The sequence below is a fragment of the Pelophylax lessonae genome (genome assembly GCF_965119305.1).
Source record: "Pelophylax lessonae genome assembly, chromosome: 1".
In the NCBI taxonomy this organism is placed as follows: Eukaryota; Metazoa; Chordata; class Amphibia; order Anura; family Ranidae; genus Pelophylax; species Pelophylax lessonae.
The window spans coordinates 192,787,547-192,809,999 of NC_138768.1; the positions used below are offsets into that span (position 1 = coordinate 192,787,547).

Genomic DNA, 22,453 nt, shown 5'->3' on the forward strand with positions numbered 1-22,453 from the left:
GCTGTTCTGTGCAAAACCAACTGCACAGAGCAGGTAAGTATGACATGTTTGTTGTTTTGTTAACCTCCCTGGCGGTATGATTATGTCAGGAATTATGTACCAAAAGCGGTACAATTTTTTTCATGGAAATTTGGCGTTATGTATTATAGGCCTACAATTCTTAGTAATTACTGACTTAAACCTGACCAAAACAAGACTCTAGTAGACATCCCAGATGTGATAAATTTGAAACACAAATGCATGAATTATAATCTAATCAATAATATAATTTTATTATATAATATATATAATAAAATTATATTATTGATTAGATTATAATTCATGCGTTATATATATATATATATATATATATATATATATATATATATATATATATATATGTGTGTGTGTGTGTGTATATGTGTGTTATGTGTTTGTGTTTGGTGTAACGTTTGAATTTCCCTCCCAGTTCCGCTCCCATGCAGCATTGCTGCTGCAGGGAACGGAACCAGGAAGTTATCACACCGACGGACGAGCGGCGGGGATCTCGGCTGGCGGTCACAGCAATGAGAGATCATCGCTGGATCGCCAGGAGAAGGTAAGAGACACCGCTGCGCTCTCTGCACATCCACCCGAGCGTGACTCGGGGATACCGATCCTAGTCTAAAAAATCCACCCCGAGTCACGCTCGGGGATACCGCCAGGGAGGTTAAAAGAAAAAAAAAAGTCTTTAATATCGCTTTAAGGCCATTTAGACCTAACCTTCCTTTAAATAAGTTGTTTAGAGGGCACAATATGACCTCTTATTTATAAGGTAAGTCGGGTCAATTTGAACATGTGATATGCATATTACCCACTTCTTGTTTATTAATGGCCTAAGGTTGAAGCGGGTATACTGGGATCATGTTTGCAACTACAGTCATGATCCCGGTATCATTTTCTTTTAGCTCCCCCTCCTCCTGCCACCACCTTTACTGGGCTCTCCCGTGTGATCGGGGAACCTGGTAAGGATGGGACCGCAGGCATCCAGTTCCAGACACACAGCGAGAGGAACGGATGCTGTGTCTCCCACTGTGTGACATCAGAAACTGGAAGTGGCAAATGAGAATTTTGTCACTTTCAGCTTTGGTCTCTTGTGAACAACCATTACCAGCTTGTGAAAGCATCAAATCGAATGGATCTTGGTTTGATATGACGCTTTGGAGGCCAGAGGAGAGATCTGGGGTCTAAAAGACCCCAGATTACTCCATAAAGAGGACCTTTCTTGGCCCGTGTTATAACAAGGGATGTTGTTTCATAAATGTGATTAATAAAGTTTAATCAAATTAATAAAGTTGATTAAAAAAAAATTAAAGCTACAGGGTTTAAAAAAAAAAATGAAAAAAAAAAAAAAGTTAAAGCACCACCACGAGCATTGGTCCCACACGCAAGCAGCGATCACACCACACGTGAGGTATCACCGCAAATGTCAAAGCGAGAGCAATAGTTCTAGCTCCAGACCTGTGTTACTCAAAACTTGTAACCTCAAAAGGCTTTTAAGGCATTGTTTATGAAGATTTTTATGTACCGTGGTTTGGTACCATTCCACAAGCATACGCAGTTTTAAAGCGTGATGTGTTTGCTTTCTATTTAATTGGCATACCATTATCATTTTTTTAACCAAACAATTGGGTATTTTATTGTGTTTCTGCACATTTAAGTTCATTAACACCTTCCTGCCAGGCCTATAGCAGAATGACGGCGGGGCGTTGACTTTACTATTCTGAGTGGACGTCATATGTTACAAAATAAGGGTGCTGGGCGCCAGAAAAATCATATGTTCCAAAATAAGGGTGCTGGGCGCCAGAAATATCATATGTTACAAAATAAGGGTGTTGGACATCCTCTCAGAAAGCACCGCTTACACGGCCACAGGAAACTGCAATAGCGCAATTGGTTACCGCGTGTGTCCCCTGAACACAGCCAATGACTAATCAGTGTACCAGTTCACTGCTGTTACCATGTGACCAATCACAGCAGTTCACTTGAACTTTCATGCCAACCATTGTGTACAATTATGTTGCTAGTTATGATTGGTCAATATGATCATATGGTGCAGACAGGGCCAATCATAGCCCATCTGTACAATGTGATTATTTTGTTCAATCGCAGCTATCACATAAAAACAACTGAATTAATCAGTTTCATTCAGTAAAATGCTTGCTTATAATGTAGTGTAATTCACTGCTAAAAGCAATCCTAATGTGTAAAAAAAAATCATGTTCACTTCCCCAGAGTAGTACAATGTTACTATGGTAACATTTAATGCTCTGGTCACATTGTGTTAAAAAAAAAATGTCGTAAAAATTCATTTTTTTTTTTTTTTGTCTGGTACTGTCACCAGTCAGTGTCCTTGATCACTGCCACATCAGTTATATGATGATGCTGTACTGCACTGGGGACAGTATGTAAGAAAAAAAAAAAAAATGGGAAAATATATATACATATATTTTTTAATTTTCTTTTTTCAAAACATTATGACAAAAAATTCCAACTTAAAAAATAACTTTGCAGTTTTACATAAAGGAAGCAATATAAAGAGATCAGGATACTTTCTCATACAAGTACATGGTACAGCAGGCACATATCAGGAATATGAAGTGTTGGAGTAACAAACACTTTAACCCTCCCCCAAGCAGCAAAGCACTAAAAGGTAAATTACTACATCATTTTTTTTTCCTGTGACTGACATAAGCTATGTGTGATAATGTGTACCACTCCGTTGGTCACTCTACCATGCCATTCTGTGAGTACACACACAGACTCAGTTAGGCTTCTCCAATATCTGGACCAAGCCACCCCAATGGGCATTGCATAAAGCAGATAGCTTCTGCTTTCAGCTTCAAGTCACATGGTTGTAGGGACTTTTTTTTTTTTTTTTTTTTGCAGACCGTGTATTGTGTGGAGGAACGGTCTGTCGCAGTGATGGACAGTGCCCAGTGTGTGAGTAACTGTGAGACAGGCTATGACATCATGCCGCAGCGGCAAGACATATTGTCTGAGGACTTGAGAAGGCTATGCAAATGCAAATATACAGGACAAATGTCATCCCATATGCAGTCAAATCAGGATGCAGCTTGCCGGCTTCAAATAAGAGACAACTCCAGTTTATAAGGAACAGTTGGCAACCTGAGCTGCGGGCTGGATCAAAGCTTGTAGTGGACCGGATGTTGCCTTAGGGCCAAAGTTTGGAGGCCCCAGCGGGTCTGGTGTATGTCCATTTTTATCCAAAATATACAAAATACATATTTACTGGAGAATTTTTTTTTTATAATCCACATTAGCTGTACTGCAGCCAGACATGTGTTCTAATAATCCATTTTATGGTATGTAGTATAATATAAATTACTAAATGAAATAAACAATATGGAAGAAAATGGTTGTGGTGCTGCTTGTTTTTAGTGGTGTGTATCCCTTTGTGTGCTTCAAAATTATTATGTTTAAGAAACTTGATGGTTACCAGTGATAAAAAGTTGCCATCACCCAAAGTGGACAGGGAATATACCAAAAGGACAACTACTGAGGATCTGCAGAAACTGTAGTAACGAGAAGGATTATGATACTCAATCAAAGATCCTAATACAAAGATTTATAGAAAATGGATATAAAAAAACAGAACCATCTAAAAGAAAAAATCAAAAATGTAAACTGAGAGATACTCCTGGAAGAAAAAAGGAAAGAAACATCTAAAAATATAGATATGGCCTTCCTTACAGGATTTAATAGACAATACAAACTGATGAAAGGAATTATGAAACCACATTGGCCAATTTTAAAATCTGATAAAATACTAAGTAAAATACTTCCATCAAGACCAAAATTTATATATAGAAGAGCTCCCACACTCCGGAACAGACTTGTCCACAATGCACTGGATCCACCTAAAACAGTAAAACTTTTTAAGGGTTTATATAGATGCCAAAGATGCCTACCATGTAGGGTTAGTTAAAAAAACAATGCAAGAAACAAGATTCATTTAAATCCATAGCAACAGGTAGAGAATATGAGCTAAAAGAACTGATCACATGTACCAGTACACACATGACATATGTTATTGAATGCCCAGGCCAGCTCCAATATGTGGGCAGAACAACTAGACCACTTTTTGTCAGGATCCAAGAATATATCAATAATATTAGGAAAGATTTCACAAAACCTAGCGGCCTTTCAAGAATGTTTAGAGAATGGCACCAAAGAGATCCCTCACAGATGATTTTATATCGGAGTGACGAAATTAAAGTGCACTAGAGGGGAGAGAAGAAGAGTCTCGCAGAATGAAACTAAATGGATTTATTCATTAAATACCCTCCAACCTGAAGGCCTCAACATACACATAGATCTAAATTGCTTCATTTTCCAATGCATAGGCATAATTTAATACTGATAGTGTCCACCAATAACACTAGGCATAACGGAGACAACACTTCCCATAAAAGTAGCTTCTACTATATATGAATATTTTTATATGCATATAATTTAAATTCTTTGCATTACATTTTAAATTTCATTCTTTATCATATTTTTATTTTTAATATTTTTTTCTAGCTCATTTATACACATCCATAAAATATTAAAATGATGGCATTTTATGTGTTTTAACACTGTCATGTGATGTAAAAATATTCGTTTTTAATTTTACTTTTTGGTATGTATTAATTATATACCAGCATCCCCATGACACAAGACCAAAATAAACCTCAAAATGGGATAACGTTACCAAACAAAACTTGGATGACCGCTCGCATTAGCAAAGGGTTAGGACATTTGGCATTATAGTAATTGAACATATAGATGGCCGCTGGTCACGTGTTCCTGGGTTGCTAGGATACCTTAGTACATATAAACCCGGAGGTGTAGCAATATGGTGCTGCTCCGGATGACATCAATGTGATGAAACGCTTGGGGTGGAGCTTCCAGTTTCAGCAAATCACTTCCGGTTTTGGTCCGTGGAACGCATCAGCATCCCGGACTTTCTCATTTTAAATGCCAAACTCTTTCTTTCACAATGTAAGTACCTTTCTGTAAATTTTAATAAATGTTTCTTACGGATTCGCATTATGAGGCCCGTTTGCTGTTGTCTCTGCATGTGAGGTATCTGGAGGGATAGAAATCTGCGGGAAGAGCCGAGCAAATCATGTACCTGGATTTTGTGTACAGCCACATAGTGCTGTGAATGATGGCTTACCCCTAGTAAGGGGAGAATTTCTGGTGAGTGAGGTGGAGAAGGGGGAGCACGTGTGAAAACCAACAACACTTCATGGGATCGGTGCATCTTAATTGTCACTGAAATAAGGACTCTTTTTAAATTAAAGCACAGGTCAATTTATTGATTTATCTTGGATTTCAGCACATGTCATTTTATTCACAAATGTTAATGAAATTATTGTAAGCGCAATTAAGTCAATTAAGATTACGTATATGATATTTTGTGAATTTAGTTTTTATGATTTATGTACCAGGTAAACTATACCACACATCTATAAAAAAGAGTTGTTTACATATTTATTTATCACTGGTAGTCATCAAGTTTCTTAAACATATTAATTTTGAAGCATACTTAAAGGGGTACACACCACTAAAAACAAGCAGTGCCACGCCCATTTTCTTCCATATTATTTATTTGGAGACTCGACCCTGGTGGTAGTTTCAAGGGGTCAGCAGCTTGAAAAACACACTATCATGTTGTCCATAGCGCAAAATATTATTATTTTTTGGTTCTAAATGAAAAGTCTGCTGCATGGCTCTTGCATATGATTTGCATTTACTACATACTGAATCTTTATCAGTTTTACAGTTTTGTGTATTTGACCTGTCATAATGAATGATTGCTGGATTTTCATTTACATCTTGTTTAGCTGATGACTTTTGCATTGTAGGGTGCAAAACTGCAAAGTGACCTTGTCTTTGAAGAAATCAGCCGTCGCGTTAAAGATGTTGGGAATGAACTGGTTAAAAAAGTGAATGCGGTCTTCCAGTGGGAAATAACCAAGGATGGCAAGACAGCTGCACAGTGGAGTGAGTTTCAACTTAAACTATTAACCTTTAGTGTAAACAAGCAAAAAATTGGGGGAGCAAACCCTGAACATGTATATCTAAAGCCGGTGCAGCTATGGACCATGCAACATGTATATTAAAAAAGAATAGCGCAACCATGCAAAAGAAATGACTATTAAATATGGAGACAATCCATAAATAAAAATGGGGGTTTAGTCCCACCATATGGCCATATCGTGCTCAAGCCCACCACTGCGTCAAAGTACCCCATTATCAGTGGGTCCTACACTATCCATAGAAAAGGGGTGAATCCAGCCTCTCCAACCCTTGGAGACAACACTCCTTGCTGGGATGGATGTGCTAATGCACTACAAAGGACTCCTCCTGTATCTACTTGATGGTGGACTCTGATAGAGTACAGGTGTGTGTGGGGGGTGGGATGCTCAACCACAGAAGTCTGGTCAGACTGAATACATAATAAACAAGCAAAAAATTGGGGGAGCAAACCCTGAACATGTATATCTAAAGCCGGTGCAGCTATGGACCATGCAACATGTATATTAAAAAAGAATAGCGCAACCATGCAAAAGAAATGACTATTAAATATGGAGACAATCCATAAATAAAAATGGGGGTTTAGTCCCACCATATGGCCATATCGTGCTCAAGCCCACCACTGCGTCAAAGTACCCCATTATCAGTGGGTCCTACACTATCCATAGAAAAGGGGTGAATCCAGCCTCTCCAACCCTTGGAGACAACACTCCTTGCTGGGATGGATGTGCTAATGCACTACAAAGGACTCCTCCTGTATCTACTTGATGGTGGACTCTGATAGAGTACAGGTGTGTGTGGGGGGTGGGATGCTCAACCACAGAAGTCTGGTCAGACTGAATACATAATAAACAAGCAAAAAATTGGGGGAGCAAACCCTGAACATGTATATCTAAAGCCGGTGCAGCTATGGACCATGCAACATGTATATTAAAAAAGAATAGCGCAACCATGCAAAAGAAATGACTATTAAATATGGAGACAATCCATAAATAAAAATGGGGGTTTAGTCCCACCATATGGCCATATCGTGCTCAAGCCCACCACTGCGTCAAAGTACCCCATTATCAGTGGGTCCTACACTATCCATAGAAAAGGGGTGAATCCAGCCTCTCCAACCCTTGGAGACAACACTCCTTGCTGGGATGGATGTGCTAATGCACTACAAAGGACTCCTCCTGTATCTACTTGATGGTGGACTCTGATAGAGTCCAGGTGTGTGTGGGGGGTGGGATGCTCAACCACAGAAGTCTGGTCAGACTGAATACATAATAAACAAGCAAAAAATTGGGGGAGCAAACCCTGAACATGTATATCTAAAGTCGGTGCAGCTATGGACCATGCAACATGTATATTAAAAAAGAATAGCGCAACCATGCAAAAGAAATGACTATTAACCTTTAGTGTGCCACTAATATTTTACCATGCATGTTTGTTGGATATCAGAGATTTCGTTTATGGTCTCTTAAATAATTTACACAATTTTTTCTGTTTAAAAAAAAATAGGCAACATGACACCCGGCTTTGTTTTGGATGTTTTGGTTTTGTTTTTTGGTAGTGTAAAGATATAGATTCTTTCCTGGGTATACATAATATAAGTGGGTACTAATATTTATAGGTAAAGTTGATCCAGGGAATATCCGATTGCCTCTCGGGGGATCAGGAAGGAATTTTTTTTCCCCTGCTGTAGTAAATTGGATCATACTTTGCTGGGGTTTTTCGCCCTTCTCTGGATCAACTGCGGGTATAGGTTTGTGTATATGGGATTGTATGGTTGGGTTTTCTTTACTGTTTTTTTTTTTTTTTTTTTTAATTGGTTGAGTCAGATGGACTTGTGTCTTTTTTCAACCTAACTAACTATGTAAGTGTAGTATTCTGTTGGCAGATTTCTTCCTGATCCCATGTTGTCGTCATTAACTTTTAGGGTATTAGAGGGATGTCTGCGGTGTGCTAGATAAGACAACTCAAGTTCACCACTTTTTCTGAATGTTTTTAGTTTAATGTTTTATAAGCATCCTGCAAGCCATATGCCCTCTTTCATCACCTTTAAATCTTAAAACATTACAAACCTTCCTACCTGCACCTTTTGTTTTTCACCTGCATAAGATGCGTGCATTCATTATGTAGTTCTTGGTGTCATTGGTTGCCCTATATGCACAGCTTATAGTAGAATAAATCTTTACTTTCAAGCGCGTCAATCGATTTCTGTTTGTTTTCAAACATGAGACATGTGGCATGAACTCTGTCTGTATTCTAAGAACTGACTCTTCCTGTGAACAAACTACAAATCCCGAAATCCTGTGTCTCTCAGTCTCGTGCTGGTGCAGGGGAGAGCTAAAGGGCAATTTTATCTGACACAACCAGAAACTGGAAGAGCAATTAACTTGCCGAACGTGATATAGCTGCTACAGCGCGATTGTCTAGTTCTGGGTCTCTGTCATATGACATTGTGGTGTGGGAGGCACGCTCTGTGATCGCAGTGTCCAGAGGACACTGTTGATCACATGTTGAGGTAAAGAGCCAATCAGTGTCCATTCACAGCTGATCACGGATGTCAACAGACGCCGGTCATCGGCACTCTTTTCTTCATGCTGACAGCATGAAGAGAAGAGAGCTGATAACTGGCTTCTCTAAAAGGGACATCTACACTGATAATTAAGGCACTGTTTATCAGTGTCCTGATTTTCAGTGATGCCAGTCTGTGCCCACCAGTGCTGCCAATCAATGCCTCCTCAATAGTGTCACCTATCAGTGCTGTATACCAGAACCACCTATTAGTGCAGCCTTATCAGTGCCTCCTAATCAGTGCCCACCTGTGCTGGCTCATCAGTGCCGATCAATGCCTATCTGTGCCGTCTCATCAGCGCACATCAGTGAAGGCGAAAAATTACCTGTTTGCTAAATTTTATAACAAACTATAGGCGCTTTTCACTGCATGGTACGGCTCGGTTTGGCGCTTTTCCACTGCATGGTACTTGTTAGAACTGTTCAGTACGGTTTGGTACAGCGGCGCTTTTCCACTACATGGTACGGCTCGCTTAAACAGTACCACCTCGATTGGGGTTCCAAGTGGGCCGTACCTATACCATATCCCACAATCCTTTGCATGCAGCCTTGATTATCACTACTAGCCACTGATTGGTCAGAGAATCGTTGTAATCCCACCCACTTACTACTTTAGTGGAAAAGCAAACCGAGCCGAGTAGAGCCTATACAGTGCTGAAATGGGCCGACTCGTACCACGCAGTGGAAAAGCAAACTGATCCGAGCTGGGCCAAGCAGTGCCGAGTGAAGCCAAGCCGGTACTTTCAGTGGAAAAGTGCCATAACAAAAAAATGTTTTGTTTTTTTTTAATTTCTGGTCTTTATTCGTTTATTTAGCAAAAATAAAAATAACCCAGTGGTGATTAAATACCACCAAAAGAAGGCTCTATTTGTGTGAAAAAAAGTGATAAAAATGTTGTTTGGGTACAGTGTAGCTTGATTGTGCAATTCTCATTTAAATTGTGATAGCGCTGAAAACTGGCCTGGGCAGGAAGGGGGTAAAAGTGCCCACTGGGCAAGTGGTTAACAGAGAGCTCTTATGATGAAATAATGAAAGAGATGTGTTTTCATCACATTAGCACTCCCACATTTGTGACGCAACTCAGGAATAATGTGGAATTTTGTGGAATCAACCAGCCATAACACTATAAATTGCATTCACATGTGATTCCATCACTACAAGGTAAGGCATACAAACATGACAGAGAATAGAACTACACGAATACTGAGTTAAAACAGCGAAAACATTTGAAAGTGTACATCGCCTTAAGGTAACTTTAGGCAAAAGATAACAGCCGTTCATTTAGAAGTTGATCTGGTCATGGGGGAAAATCTTTATACATGCCTAAGTTCAAGTTATGCGATCCCTATATGTTATTTCTGTGGAGCAGTTGGGGATTGTATAAAATTCCTAACTTCTTCAGCTGTGCTCGTGGAGGTTATTAGTTACTCAGACCTCATACTGAGCAAATTTCTCCAGATTTTCTGTCTTGGACATCAGCCATCGTATGAATACAGTTATTAGATCACCTAAATGCAAAGAAACACCCTTTAAAAGAGAAGTTCGCCTTTTTTTGTTTTTATTATACTTACCTAGGTGGACCTCCGCCGGCTCTAAGGCTGATTGCTTGGTTCTCAGAGCTTCATGAGCAGAGAGCTGGTGACTGTCAGCCACCGGCTTTATGCTCTAATCTCCCCCCACTCCCGTGCTCACTGGAGCACTGGGCTGTGGAGGGAGCAGCTGTCTCAGGCTCTCAGCGGCTCGCGACTCCTGTGATCCAACAAATTTCGGCTGTACTTCTCTTTTAGGGGATCTATAACTGCCCGTTTTTACTTTTAGACTGTCTCTTTGGAAAATATGGCCGCTGTCATTCATACATCTCATGTAGTAAGCTGAAGATACATACCTCTTAATTCCTTCCTTTCCTCTTCTTACTCGGTAGAGGAAAGGAGTGATCAGGAGGGGAGGAGGTTTCACTTTGAAAACTATCTACTGTATGTATGGCACGGAGCACCTCTAAGATTGGAGGCACTAATCTCCTTTAAGTGGTTACCATTAAATGGCTCTGTTTTTGGTGTTTGATATAGCCATGTGTTGTCATCCACAGATCATATTGTGGGGTATTCAATACATGAGCTGTAATTCATTGTTCATCAGTATCAGTGATGATACCAGAACAGAATAAAGGGGGCCAACTGCAACTTTTATATATGTTCTCCATAACACAGTGTCCCTCTGTCTGTCTTACTTTTCAGCTACTTGACATTTTTCTTCCTGACAACAGAAATTTGTTGTTTTGAATTTACTAATCTTGATCGGTTTAGGCTGCTTTGCTGTCGCTTTTCTCCAGGCTCACTTTTGGATTAAAAACGTAGCTAAAATATAAAGTCTCTCAGGCTTTCTCTCTAAAAGTGTTTATCATTATCCTTGGGGCCTAGCTGCTAGGCCTGTTTCATTATTAAATCAGTTGCTCAGCTGTGTTCCCATGTCTTTTAATCTGTGACTTGTCATCTCCCCCTTGCTCTGTGTAGATGTTTGAGACTCAACTCTTGACAGCGCTAGAAACCGTACAGACCCTTCAGATCATTGCCGTCATGCCTGATGACTCCAGCTATGGCATACTTTGTAAATGTCCCTGAGCCTAGCACTGGAGAGAGGATGTAAGGGAAGGAAAAATTCTGGAGAGATGGTGTACGATTCCATATTGTCATTGAATTCCTTTCTTTGTGCATGTGTGTTTAAAATGTATTCATTTTTTGCTTGAACTGGAATTCTACTGAATTGTAAAGCTAGTCTCACAAGGGTTGATAGACAGAGTATTAAAAGCTAGAATAATTATTTCTAATATAACCAAAGCATTAGCAAATGGTAATGTGATTTTTGCTTGAAGTTCACCTTGGTATAAAAATCCCCCTAGCCCTATCAATACATTACATTGCCCCCCCCCCCCCGCTCCCTTTGCAGGTCCATACTTGTACACTACAATGGCTGTAATCCCTATGCTGTCTGCAGCTCAGCCAGTAAAAACCTATGCTGGGCTGCCACTGCTTCTGCAGTATAGGTATGTATATCCTATGCAAATCTAAGGCCGTACGGCTCTAGATTCTTGCCAGTTGGACTTCAGATTGTGTGGGAGGCTGTAGCCATTAGAGGGGGAAATTTTGGACCTGTTGGCTTGGGGCTGGCATAACTGAATGAATTGAGAGGGTTGGTAAGGGGGCATGGGGGGGGTGGGATTGTTGGTGCTTCGGTTTCTCTGTACCTTTCCAGCCCAGCAAAATTGCTAACACAAAATTATTATATTATATGAAATCCAGTGACCTTAGAGAAAAAAAATGCAGTGCTGAATTCTAAAGTACCTAAAAATAATCTTTAGTGTATGAATGGATTGTAAAGAAGTCCTTTAAAGGGATTTTAAAGTCATACTAGGCATTAAGGTGAAATACCTCCTTTGCTGCAGCGCCCCCCAGACCCCCTTTTTCTTACTTGAGCGCATTCTTTTCATCGCCATGCACAAGCCCAACGGCTTTAGCCGCTGGCTCTCATATCATTGGACAGATTGATAGCATTGGCTCCTGCTGCTGTCAATCAAATCCAGTGACACGGGTGCAGGGGGTGGGGATGGGTCACGCTGTCTGTGTCAGTGGAGCAGCAGCTGGGCTTGGCAGCACGACTTTCCGTGGGGGCACCTGATGAAGGAGGAGCTAGGAGCCGGGCCCCTCTGTGCAAAACCCTTGCACAGAGCAGGTAAGTATAACATGTTTGTTATTTTTATTTTAAAAAATCTGAACCTTTACAACCCCTTTAATTTTCAGCATTTAATAAACATACATATATTTTACACATCTTTAAAATCGAGTCGGACTGAATGCTGCTCAGTCACTCACAGCAAGCCCTGTAGAACCCTAATTCCAAAAAAGTTGGAATACTGTTTAAAATCTACATAAAAACAGAATGCGATGATTTGCAAATCTGATAAACCCTTAGTTTATTCACAATAGAAAAAAGAAAACATATCAAATGTTTAAACTTAGAAAATGTACCATTTTAAGAAACAATTAAGGTCATTTTGAAATTGACATGTCTCAAAAAAGTTGAGACAAGGCAACAAAAAAGTTGCAAAGTAAGTGGTACTAACAAGAAAGAGCTGGAAGAACATTTTGCAACTAATTGGGTTAATTGACAGCAGGTCAGTAACATGAGTCAGGATGTCTCAGAAGTAAAGCTAGACAGAGGTTCACCAATCTGAAAATTTGCATCTGAAAATTGTCTAACAATTTTCCTTAAAGTAAATTTGCAAAGAAATTAAATATATAATCATCTACAGTACATATTATCAAAAGATTCCAAAAATCTGGAGAAATTTGCAAGTTACAAGGCTGAAAAGCAATATTGGATGTCTGTGATCTTTGGGCCTTCAGATGGCACTACTATAAAAACACGAAGAGATGTATACACCGCTCAGATGAGTGAACCAGAAGCTTTTCAGGGTGGGTGTCGGCCCAAATCGCCATCGTGTAGTCGCAGATATGGAAAAAAAAGTCAGCCGCACACCACCAAAATGAAAAATCGGCCCCACACCACCAACTGCCTGAATGAAGTGAAGTCCTTTATTATAACAGCCAAAAACAAACAGGACACATAGGTACCTCGTCCTGAAGAAGCGTGCTGCGTCACGCGAAACGCGTCGACGTCATACACTACTACGCCTACGGACTCCACCCTCCACCCTGCTTGAGATATTGACCGCGTACACAGATCGGCTGCTCGGTGCACAAACCCTCCTTGGTGGATGGATAAGCTCCCACGCTCTCTGGCGGACACTACGGCTTGCCCCCTCAACAGACTTACCACGGCCGGACATGCAACTGGACTGACCTTTCCACACTGACGGACGGTACACAGTAGACATCACACGGATCCATACTATCTATACGGTCAGTAATCGGCTCTGTCCCTGTGACTATATGTTTGCATACATGTCTGCCCTGGCGAAATTCATATAAATGGAAGGCTAACTGAACGGTCTGAGACATACCACGTGTGTCCATCAGTGAGCATAACCTTGTATCCCGGACTGCAATACCTACAGACCAGAGGACATTTCACCTGTAGAGCGCTCTGACTGCTCAGACACATATACTGGTTGAATATCAGGTCGTGTATGCAAATCACTGTTTCAAGCCATCTGTCTGTCTGCTTGCTTCGCCTGCCTGTCTGTCCGTTTAAGTCATATGTCCGTGCCGCTTTACATGGTGTTTATTGCTGTGCTCTGTGTTTGAAGACTTTATTTGGAAAGTGCAGCCATCTAATACATGTCCATTTGCCAGAGAAAGCTTGTGGTAGAGCAATCAATTGCCCTTGTATACCATACAGGTGTGAGGACCCTGCATCCAACGGTCATATACAGAGATTTTTGATTACCACCAATTAAGACTTTCACACCATAAACTTGTTTAAACATCCCCAACTGAGTATTTCTACAAACCTGGAGGTGGTTCTCTCCACACACATAATGTCCATGTTCCTAGAGTACTACAATTAACTTCATTTCAATCATGAATATCTTTTGATTTTCAAGTGAACGGTGGATTTTTTCTATATGCCATTGGGGTGGTGGGTGGAGTCTGATTCTAGCGTAGTGGTGCCAGTTTCATTAGACAGGACCTTTTGCAGTGTTTCATCTTTATGTCGGTTGGTTACTCCTTTACAACATTCTGTGCAATGTTGATGCTGTTGTTTTAATTTTTATCTAATAATTTCTTATTCAATAAAGCTTTATATGATTCAATTTACCTCACCCTCGTTGTAGCCATACTTTGCAACTGCCTTTCTTCCATTTTTGTTTTTCTTGATATTTTTGAGTTGCTTGGCACACAGGCTATATGCTGCTGGGTTTGAGGTAATATACTTCATATATATGTCACACCCCCACGTCCCGCAAGGGTCCTGAGTGGTTTTTCTAAGGTCCAGTACCCCTCCCCCCCCATTCCCTTGGTATACATACCTGTACCTATGTATCCTGTTCGTTTTTGGCTTTCATATCAAGCATTTGGTGGCGTGGGGCTGATTTTTCTTCCATATCTACTACTATAAAAACAGGCATGATTCTGTGATGGGCATCACTGCATGGGCTCAGGAATACTTCCAAAAATCACTCCGTGTGTGAACACAGTTCGCCATGCCATCAAAAGCTCATTTAAAATGGTCTGTTGCAAGGTGAAAAACTGTTCAGGGGTCAGAGGATTTGAAATTTGACATTCTTTTTCGCAGCTATGGGAGCCGCGTCCTCCAGACTAAAGAGGAGGGGCACTTTCAGGCTTGTTATCAGGGCTTAGTTAAAAAGCCTTCATCTCTGATGGTATGAGGGTTCATTAGTGCATAAGGAAAGGGCAGCTTGAACATCTGGAAATGCACAACCAATGCTATCCAGATTTTAGAGCAGCAGATTCTCCTATCCAGACATCGTCTTTTTCAGCGAAGGCCTTGCGTATTTCAGGAGGACAATGGTATACTGCAACTATGACAACATCATGGATTCGCAGTAGAAGAATCCAAGTGTTTTTACCAGCCTGCCTGCCAGCCAGGCATTCACGACTTGAAATATTTGACACATCTTGAAATGAAAAATATGACAAAGAAGACTCAGGACTGTTGAGGCGTTAGAATCCTATATCAGGCAAGAATGAGACAACATTCCTCTCCTAAAACTCCAGCAACTGGTCTCAGTTTCCAGACATTGCTAAAAGAAGAGGGGGTGCTACACTGTGATAAACATGGCCCTGACCTTACTTTTTTTTTTTTTTTAGATGTGTTGCTGCCATGAAATTCAAAAAGGCCTTTTTTTTCTTAAAATGGTAAATTTTCTCAGTGTAAACATTTTAAAGTTTTCTCTTGTGAATAAAATATTGGTTTATGTGATTTGCAAATCATTGCATTCTGTTTTTATATAGATTTTTCACAGGGTCCTCATTTTTCAGAAATTAGGGCTCTTTCACACGGGTGATCCGATCAGATCCGCCTGTCAGTTTTTTAGGCGGATCTGATCGGATCCTCCATGCAGCTCTATGGGGCAGCGGATGTCAGCGGAGACACCTCCGCTGATACCCGCTGCCATCCGTATCCGATCCTGTCCGTGAAATCCAGACGGATGGAAACCCTATTTTTCCATCCGTTCAGGGATCAGATCGGATGTGAGCGGACAGACGGTCCGCTCTCATCCGATTCCCCATAGAGAGCAGCAGGGGCTGTGACACCTCCCTCTCCGCACTGCAAGCGGAGACGGAGCTGTCATCCGTCGGCTCAGCGGGGATCGGCGGATCAATCCCCGCCGAGCAGCACGCATCCGCCTATGCAGGTGGACCGTGTGAAAGAGCCCTTAGTGTTGTATTTTTATTAGTGAATGCAAGGCTTATTCTATTGACTTATTGAGTTTATCATTGATCAAATTACAAGACTTCCTTTGAATAGCTGAGCAGCAATCAGCCCAACTCGATTTGTTCCACCAGCAGACAGGAAGTCTCCAAACTGTTGCAAGAACATAGTACTGCATACTCTATGTAGCTTATGCTATATACAGCTTATACAGCACTGACAGGTTCGCATCAATTAGTAAGGCTAAGTTCACATGTAGGCGTTTTGGGGCGTTTTTGGGGAGTTTTTCTGCTCTAGGATCAGCTCAAAAAGCGCCCAACAAGACAAAGTCTATTCATTCAACGCTCAAAAAAGTATATGAGCTTCTTTTTGTGCAGATTACAGACGTTTTTATTTTTTTCCATTGGTTACTAGTCAACCTAAAAATGCCTGTAAAAACGCCTGTAAAATGCCCATAAAAACGCCTGAAAAAACGCCCATAAAAACACCTGTAAATAGCAACGCCAAGATGTGAACGTAGCCTAATGGTAAAAGTTTGTTTTGGCCAATTTAGCCCAAGTAAGCTGTTTAAAATAAATGTAAACCTGGAGTTAGGCATTAAGTTCACTGGGGTCTTAAAGTTGAAGTCCAGCCTTACCTTCAGTCATGCACAGTTGTGCAGAAGCCTCTCCTTTTGCTTAACCACTTGCCGACCACAGCGGCAGGTCAGCAGGTTCCCGCAAAATGCCGTACCTTTTTTTTTTTTACCAAAAATATGGAGCAGAATACAAATTGGTCTAAAATGATGAAAAATATTGTTTGTTGTTTTTTTTTTTTCAGCATTGTCGCTCTTATTTTGTTTATAACGCAAAAAAAAAATATCGCAGAGGTGATCAAATGCCACCAAAAGAAAGCTCTATTTGTGGGAAATAAAGGACATCAAATTTTTTGGGGTACAGCGTCTCAGGACCGCGCAATTGTCCATTAAATTAACGCAGTGCAGAATCACAAAAAATGGCCTGGTCATTAAGGGGGAAAATATTCCGGAACAGAAGTAGTTATCTGCTTTTACTGCTCACTGTGAGCTTCTCACAGTGTGCATTGGAAGCTGCAGCAAGTCGCATAGATCCTGCCTTATTTCCTGGCTGGATGGCATCTAGCATTAATTGGCACTTTCTAGCTCAGCTTTTCTGTCCCTGGCTCATCCCTTACATTCATTTGAAATAGGCTCTTTCACGCACGGAAAATCTGCATCATATTACCTAGGATAGGCCGAACAAAAATGCACAGGCATCCAGCCATCCACGTGATGTAAAAGAAAACATGATTTATTAGACCAGGCCACCTTCTTCCGTTGCTCCGTTGTCCAGTTCTGAAGCTCACATGTCCATTGTGGGCGCTTTTTGATGTAGACACGAGTCAGCAGGGGCACCCCAACCAATCTGTGGCTACACAGCCCATACACAACAAAGGGAGATGCCCATTTTTTCTGTCTTCAACACAACTTAACCTCTTTACGACCGCTCCCCACAGATGCACTGTGGCAGGCAGCCACTCCTGCGCAAACTGCAGTAACTGTACGTCGGTCGCGAGCAGGAGGCTAGGGGGTAAGCGCGCACTCCCGCTGGTCAGCGGGGAAGCCGATGCAGCGGGCAGGCGGCTCCAATTGCTGCCTGACACCTGCCATTGTTCCCCGCTGAGAGAGAAGAACGGTCAGCTGTTGTAAACACAGCTGACCGTTGTTCTCCCTGCAATGATCATAGAACCCCTGTGATCCTTCTATATAGAAACACAGGTCTCTATGGTCATTTCACAAGCCACGCCCCCCCCCACAGTTCGAATCACTCCCCTAGGCTCACATTTAACCCCTTGATCACCCACAATGTTTACCCCTTCCCTGCCAGTGTCATTATTACAGTAACAGTGCATATTTTTTGTGTCATTGGTCCCCCCAAAAGTGTCAAAAATGTCAGTCAGGGGTCCGATCTGTCTGACGCAATGTCGCAGTCCCACAAAAAAATCGCAGATTGCTGCCATTACTAGTAAAAAAAAAAAAAAAAAAAACATAAAAATGACAAATCTTTCCCGTAGTTAGTAGACGCAATACCTTTTGCGAAAAACAATCAAAATACACTTTTAATACGCAATTTTTTTTTAATTTTTTTTTACCAATAATATGTAGCAGAACACAATTTGGTTTAAAAATTTTGATTTTTTAAATTTTTTTTTTTTTTTTATTGGGAATGTTATATAGCAGAATGTGAAAAATATTAATTTTTTTTAGAATTGTTTCTCATTTTTTTGTGTATAGCGCAAGAAATAAAAATCACACAGGTGATCAAAAGACAGCTCTATTTGTGGGGAAAAAAGGACGAAAATTTTGTTTGGGTACAGCATCGTACGACCGCGCAATTGTCTGTTAAAGTCACGCAGTGCCAAGTTGAAAAAAGTGGCCTGGTCATTAAGGGGGCAAATCCTTCCGGTCTTAAAGTGCTTAAGGGACAACATGATCACGGGCTGCCAAATATATCCCACCCAGTTTCGCATGCCATTGTAACAAGATTGAAATTTTATTCACGTTACCTGTCAGTGGTCGTAATGTTATGGCTGATCAGTGTATTCTTTAGCATAAAGGCTTCCAATGTTATCTTATATGAATGCATATTTTTGTAAATCTACTAAACATACTTGAATGTGAATTGCATAAGTTGATTTTTCTCAGTTTGCCTGGTTTTGTTGCCTATGTTTTATTTTTTGGGAGAGCAACCATAATACATCATATATTGTTGCTGAAAAATATGACACAAGCATCCATCCCTAGCTAGAACATTCCTGCAGAGTCAAGGCAAAATGATTAGCAAACAGCAAGTTATGAGTCAGATGTTGGTTCTTGTTATGAATAATGTTTTAATGATCATGGTTCCCTTTCTAAATACTTCTCACAACCTGGCAATCCACTATATTGCTTTAAAAAGGTTAGATACGTGATATACACATAGAAACATTTGTGCTAGTTTATATTTAAAGTAATTATGACCTATTCTGTAAGAATGTATTTGTAAAGCTGAACCTTGGTGGGATCCCAGAGATGGTGCTTTGTGATAACAGAAACGTGATATTGCCCACATTTGTCCTTGGCTGAAAGAAGCAAATGATGTGTTCAACAGGACTGGGAGGTTGCCATACAGCCTTTAGTACATAGAGATATAAAAAGCAGGGATCAGGGGTTTCCTGTTAGATGCTTGTTGAATAAATTATAGAGAGTTTTAAATGTTTGCAGGTGTGTTGATGCAAATTTTCCGAAAAAGCTGCACTACTCAGACTGTATTTTTTGTTATTGGACAGTATATGCACTGGAAATGAACAGATCTGATAACTTTGGCACAAAGTTTTACGTTTTTTGGATAGCTTGGGGTGAGGTTAGAACGTCTGCCTGTTTTTTGTTTTGTGTTCTTTTTTTTTTTTTGCTGTCTTTGTGCCCATTGGAGAGATTCCGTCTTTTTTCCTGTCTCAATTGTCAAAAATACCGAAAGAGCAGTTTTCCTATGGAGACACCTACGACAGTTACAGCTGTACCAATTTTGTTAACCACTAAAGCCCCGGAAGATTTTACCCCCTTCCTGACCAGGGGGTATTTTGCGATTCGGCACTGCGTGACTTTAACGGACAATTGCGCGGTCGTGCGACGCTGTACCTAAACAAATTTGACGTCCTTTTTTTTCCCACAAACAGAGCTTTCTTTTGGTGGTATTTGATCACCTGTGCGATTTTTTGATCATGCGCTATAAACAAAAAAAAGAGCGTCAATTTTGCAAAAATAACAATATTTTTCACATTTTTTTTATATGAAATTCCCCCCCAAAAAAATGTAAAAATCAAAATTTTTTAACATTTTCGGCCAATTTGTTTTATGCTACATATGTTTAGTAAAAAAAATCGCAAAAAGCGTATTTTGATTGGTTTGCGCAAAAGTTATCGCGTTTACTAACAAAGGGAAAGATTTTTGTCATTTTTGTTTTTTTTTTTTTAACGCGTAATGGCGGCGATCTGCGATTTTTTTTTTTTGCGGTACTGCGACATTGCGGCGGACAGATCGGACCCTTGACTGACATTTTTGACACTTTTGGGGTTACCGGTGACATTACTGCAGTAATCAGTGCTATACATATGCACTGTTACTGCAAAATTACACTGGTAGTGAAGGGGTTAACTTTATTTGAGAGGGAGGGGCTGTGTGTGTCCCTAGGGGCGTGATTCTAACTGTGATTGGCTGTCTGTTGAGCTGTAGAAACAGTGATCAACGGTTCTACATAAAATTGGTTTTCTGCTCTATCAAATACTTAACCCATTGCTGCCCACTGTACACATACAGTATCTCCCAAAAGTGAGTACACCCCTCACATTTTTGTAAATATTTTATTATCTTTTCATGTGACAACACTGAAGAAAGGACACTTTGCTACAATGTAAAGTAGTGAGTGTACAGCTTGTATAATAATGCCAATTTGCTGTCCCCTCAAAATAACTCAACACACATCCGTTAATGTCTAAACTGCTGGCAACACCCCTAAGGTAAAATGTCCAAATTGGGCCCAAAGTGTCAATATTTTGTGTGGCCACCATTATTTTACTGCATTGCCTTAACCCTCTTAGGCATAGAGTTCACCAGAGCTTCACAGGTTGCCACTGGAGTCCTCTCCACTCCTCCATGACGACATCACAGAGCTGGTGGATGTTGGAGACCTTGCGCTCCTCCTCCCCTTTGAGTATTCCCCACAGATGCTCAATAGGGTTTAGGTCTGGAGACATGCTTGGCCAGTCCATCACCTTTACCCTCAGCTTCTTTAGCAATGCAGTGGTCATCTTGGAAATGTGTTTGGGGTTGTTATTATGTTAAAATACTGCCCTGCGGCCCAGTCTATGAAGGGAGGGGATCATGCTCTGCTTTAGTATGTCACAGTACATGTTGGCATTCATGGTTCCCTAGTGCTGGTAGCACTCATGCAGCCCCAAACCATTACACTCCCACCACCATGCTTGACTGTAGACACAACATCCTTGTCTTTGTACTTCTCACCTGGTTGCCGCCACGCATGCACGCACGCTTGACATCATCTGAACCAAATAGGTTTATCTTGGTCTCATCAGAACACAGGACATGGTTCCAGTAATCCATGCCCTTAGTCTGCTTGTCTTCAGCAAACTGTTTGTGGGCTTTCTTGTGCATCCTCTTTGGAAAAGGCTTCCTTCTGGGACGACAGCCAACCTCTGCAGCAATGCTGGCTGCACTCATACGTCTATTAACCAAAGACAACCTCTGGATATGACACTGAGCACGTGCACTCAACTTCTTGGTCAACCGTGGTGAGGCCTGTTCTGAGTGGAACCTGTCCTGGTAAACTGCTGTAAGGTCATGCTACACCTCAGTTTCAGGGTCTTGACAATCTTCTTATAGCCTAGGCCATCTTGTTGTAGAGCAACAATTCTTTTTTTCAGATCCTCAGAGTTCTTTGCAATGAGGTGCCATGTTGAACTTCCAGTGACCAGTATGAGAGAGTGAGAGCGATAACACCAAATTTAACACACCTGTTCCCCATTCACACCTGAGACCTTGTAACACTAACGAGTCACATGACACCGGGGCAAGAAAATGGCTAATTGGGCTCAATTAGTACATTTTCACTTAGGGGTGTACTCACTTTTGTTGCCAGCGGTTTAGACATTAATGGCTGTGTTGAGTTATTTTGAGGGGACAGAAAATTCACACTGTTATACAAGCTGTACACTTGCTACTTTACATCGTAGCAAAGTGTCATTTCTTCGGTGTTGACGCATTAAAAGATATAATAAAATATTTATAAAAAACGTGAGGGGGTGTACTCACTTTTGTGAAATACTGTTTATGAGGCCTCACAGAAGTGGTGGTTTTCTGTGGGGCCACATATATGTATATATGTATTTGCACAGCATGTTCCCAGCACAAAGACCAGGCTCTTACCGAGGGCCCCAGGTCTCGTACGAACATTTGATTGTGGAATCATTTTTTAACCCTTTCACCCCCCTAGCCTTTCCTCTGAGTGGAAGCTGTACATCTCATTTCCGTCATGTCTTTGTATGTGACCTGTATATTAACGCCTTCACCTCTATTATCCTGTGCATTAAACTCTTCACCTCCATTTGCTATAGGTATGGGACCTGTACACTAATCCCCTGACCGCCTTCTCTCTCTGTGTATGATTTGTACATTAATGATGTACTGTGCCTAGTGCACCATTATCACACCACATGCTTTAATCACTTCAATACAGGCATGTTACTTAGTTTTCTAACCTATCAAAAGTAGACCCCCCCATCCATATAATGCTGTAATTGCAAACCAGAACCGACGTGCTTGGCGTTAAGTAATCATTGGCATGGTTGCCACTGCAGAAGGATGTAATGTGCGCACACAGTGAAGTTTTTAGTTTCCTAGGAAATTTCCTCTTTTTGG

At 40.9% G+C, this 22,453-nt stretch overlaps 1 protein-coding gene across 2 annotated transcripts in view; it reads left to right on the forward strand.

Annotated features, from left to right (window-relative positions):
• The window catches only part of HSD17B4 (hydroxysteroid 17-beta dehydrogenase 4), a 544,183-nt gene that overhangs the window by 450,870 nt on the left and 70,860 nt on the right, over positions 1 to 22,453 (forward strand). For both annotated transcript variants that reach the window (XM_082251744.1, XM_082251745.1), the window contains exon 22: positions 5,895 to 6,033. In XM_082251744.1, coding sequence (XP_082107870.1) covers positions 5,895 to 6,033 — 139 coding nt within the window. The remainder of the gene's footprint in view (positions 1 to 5,894; positions 6,034 to 22,453) is intronic.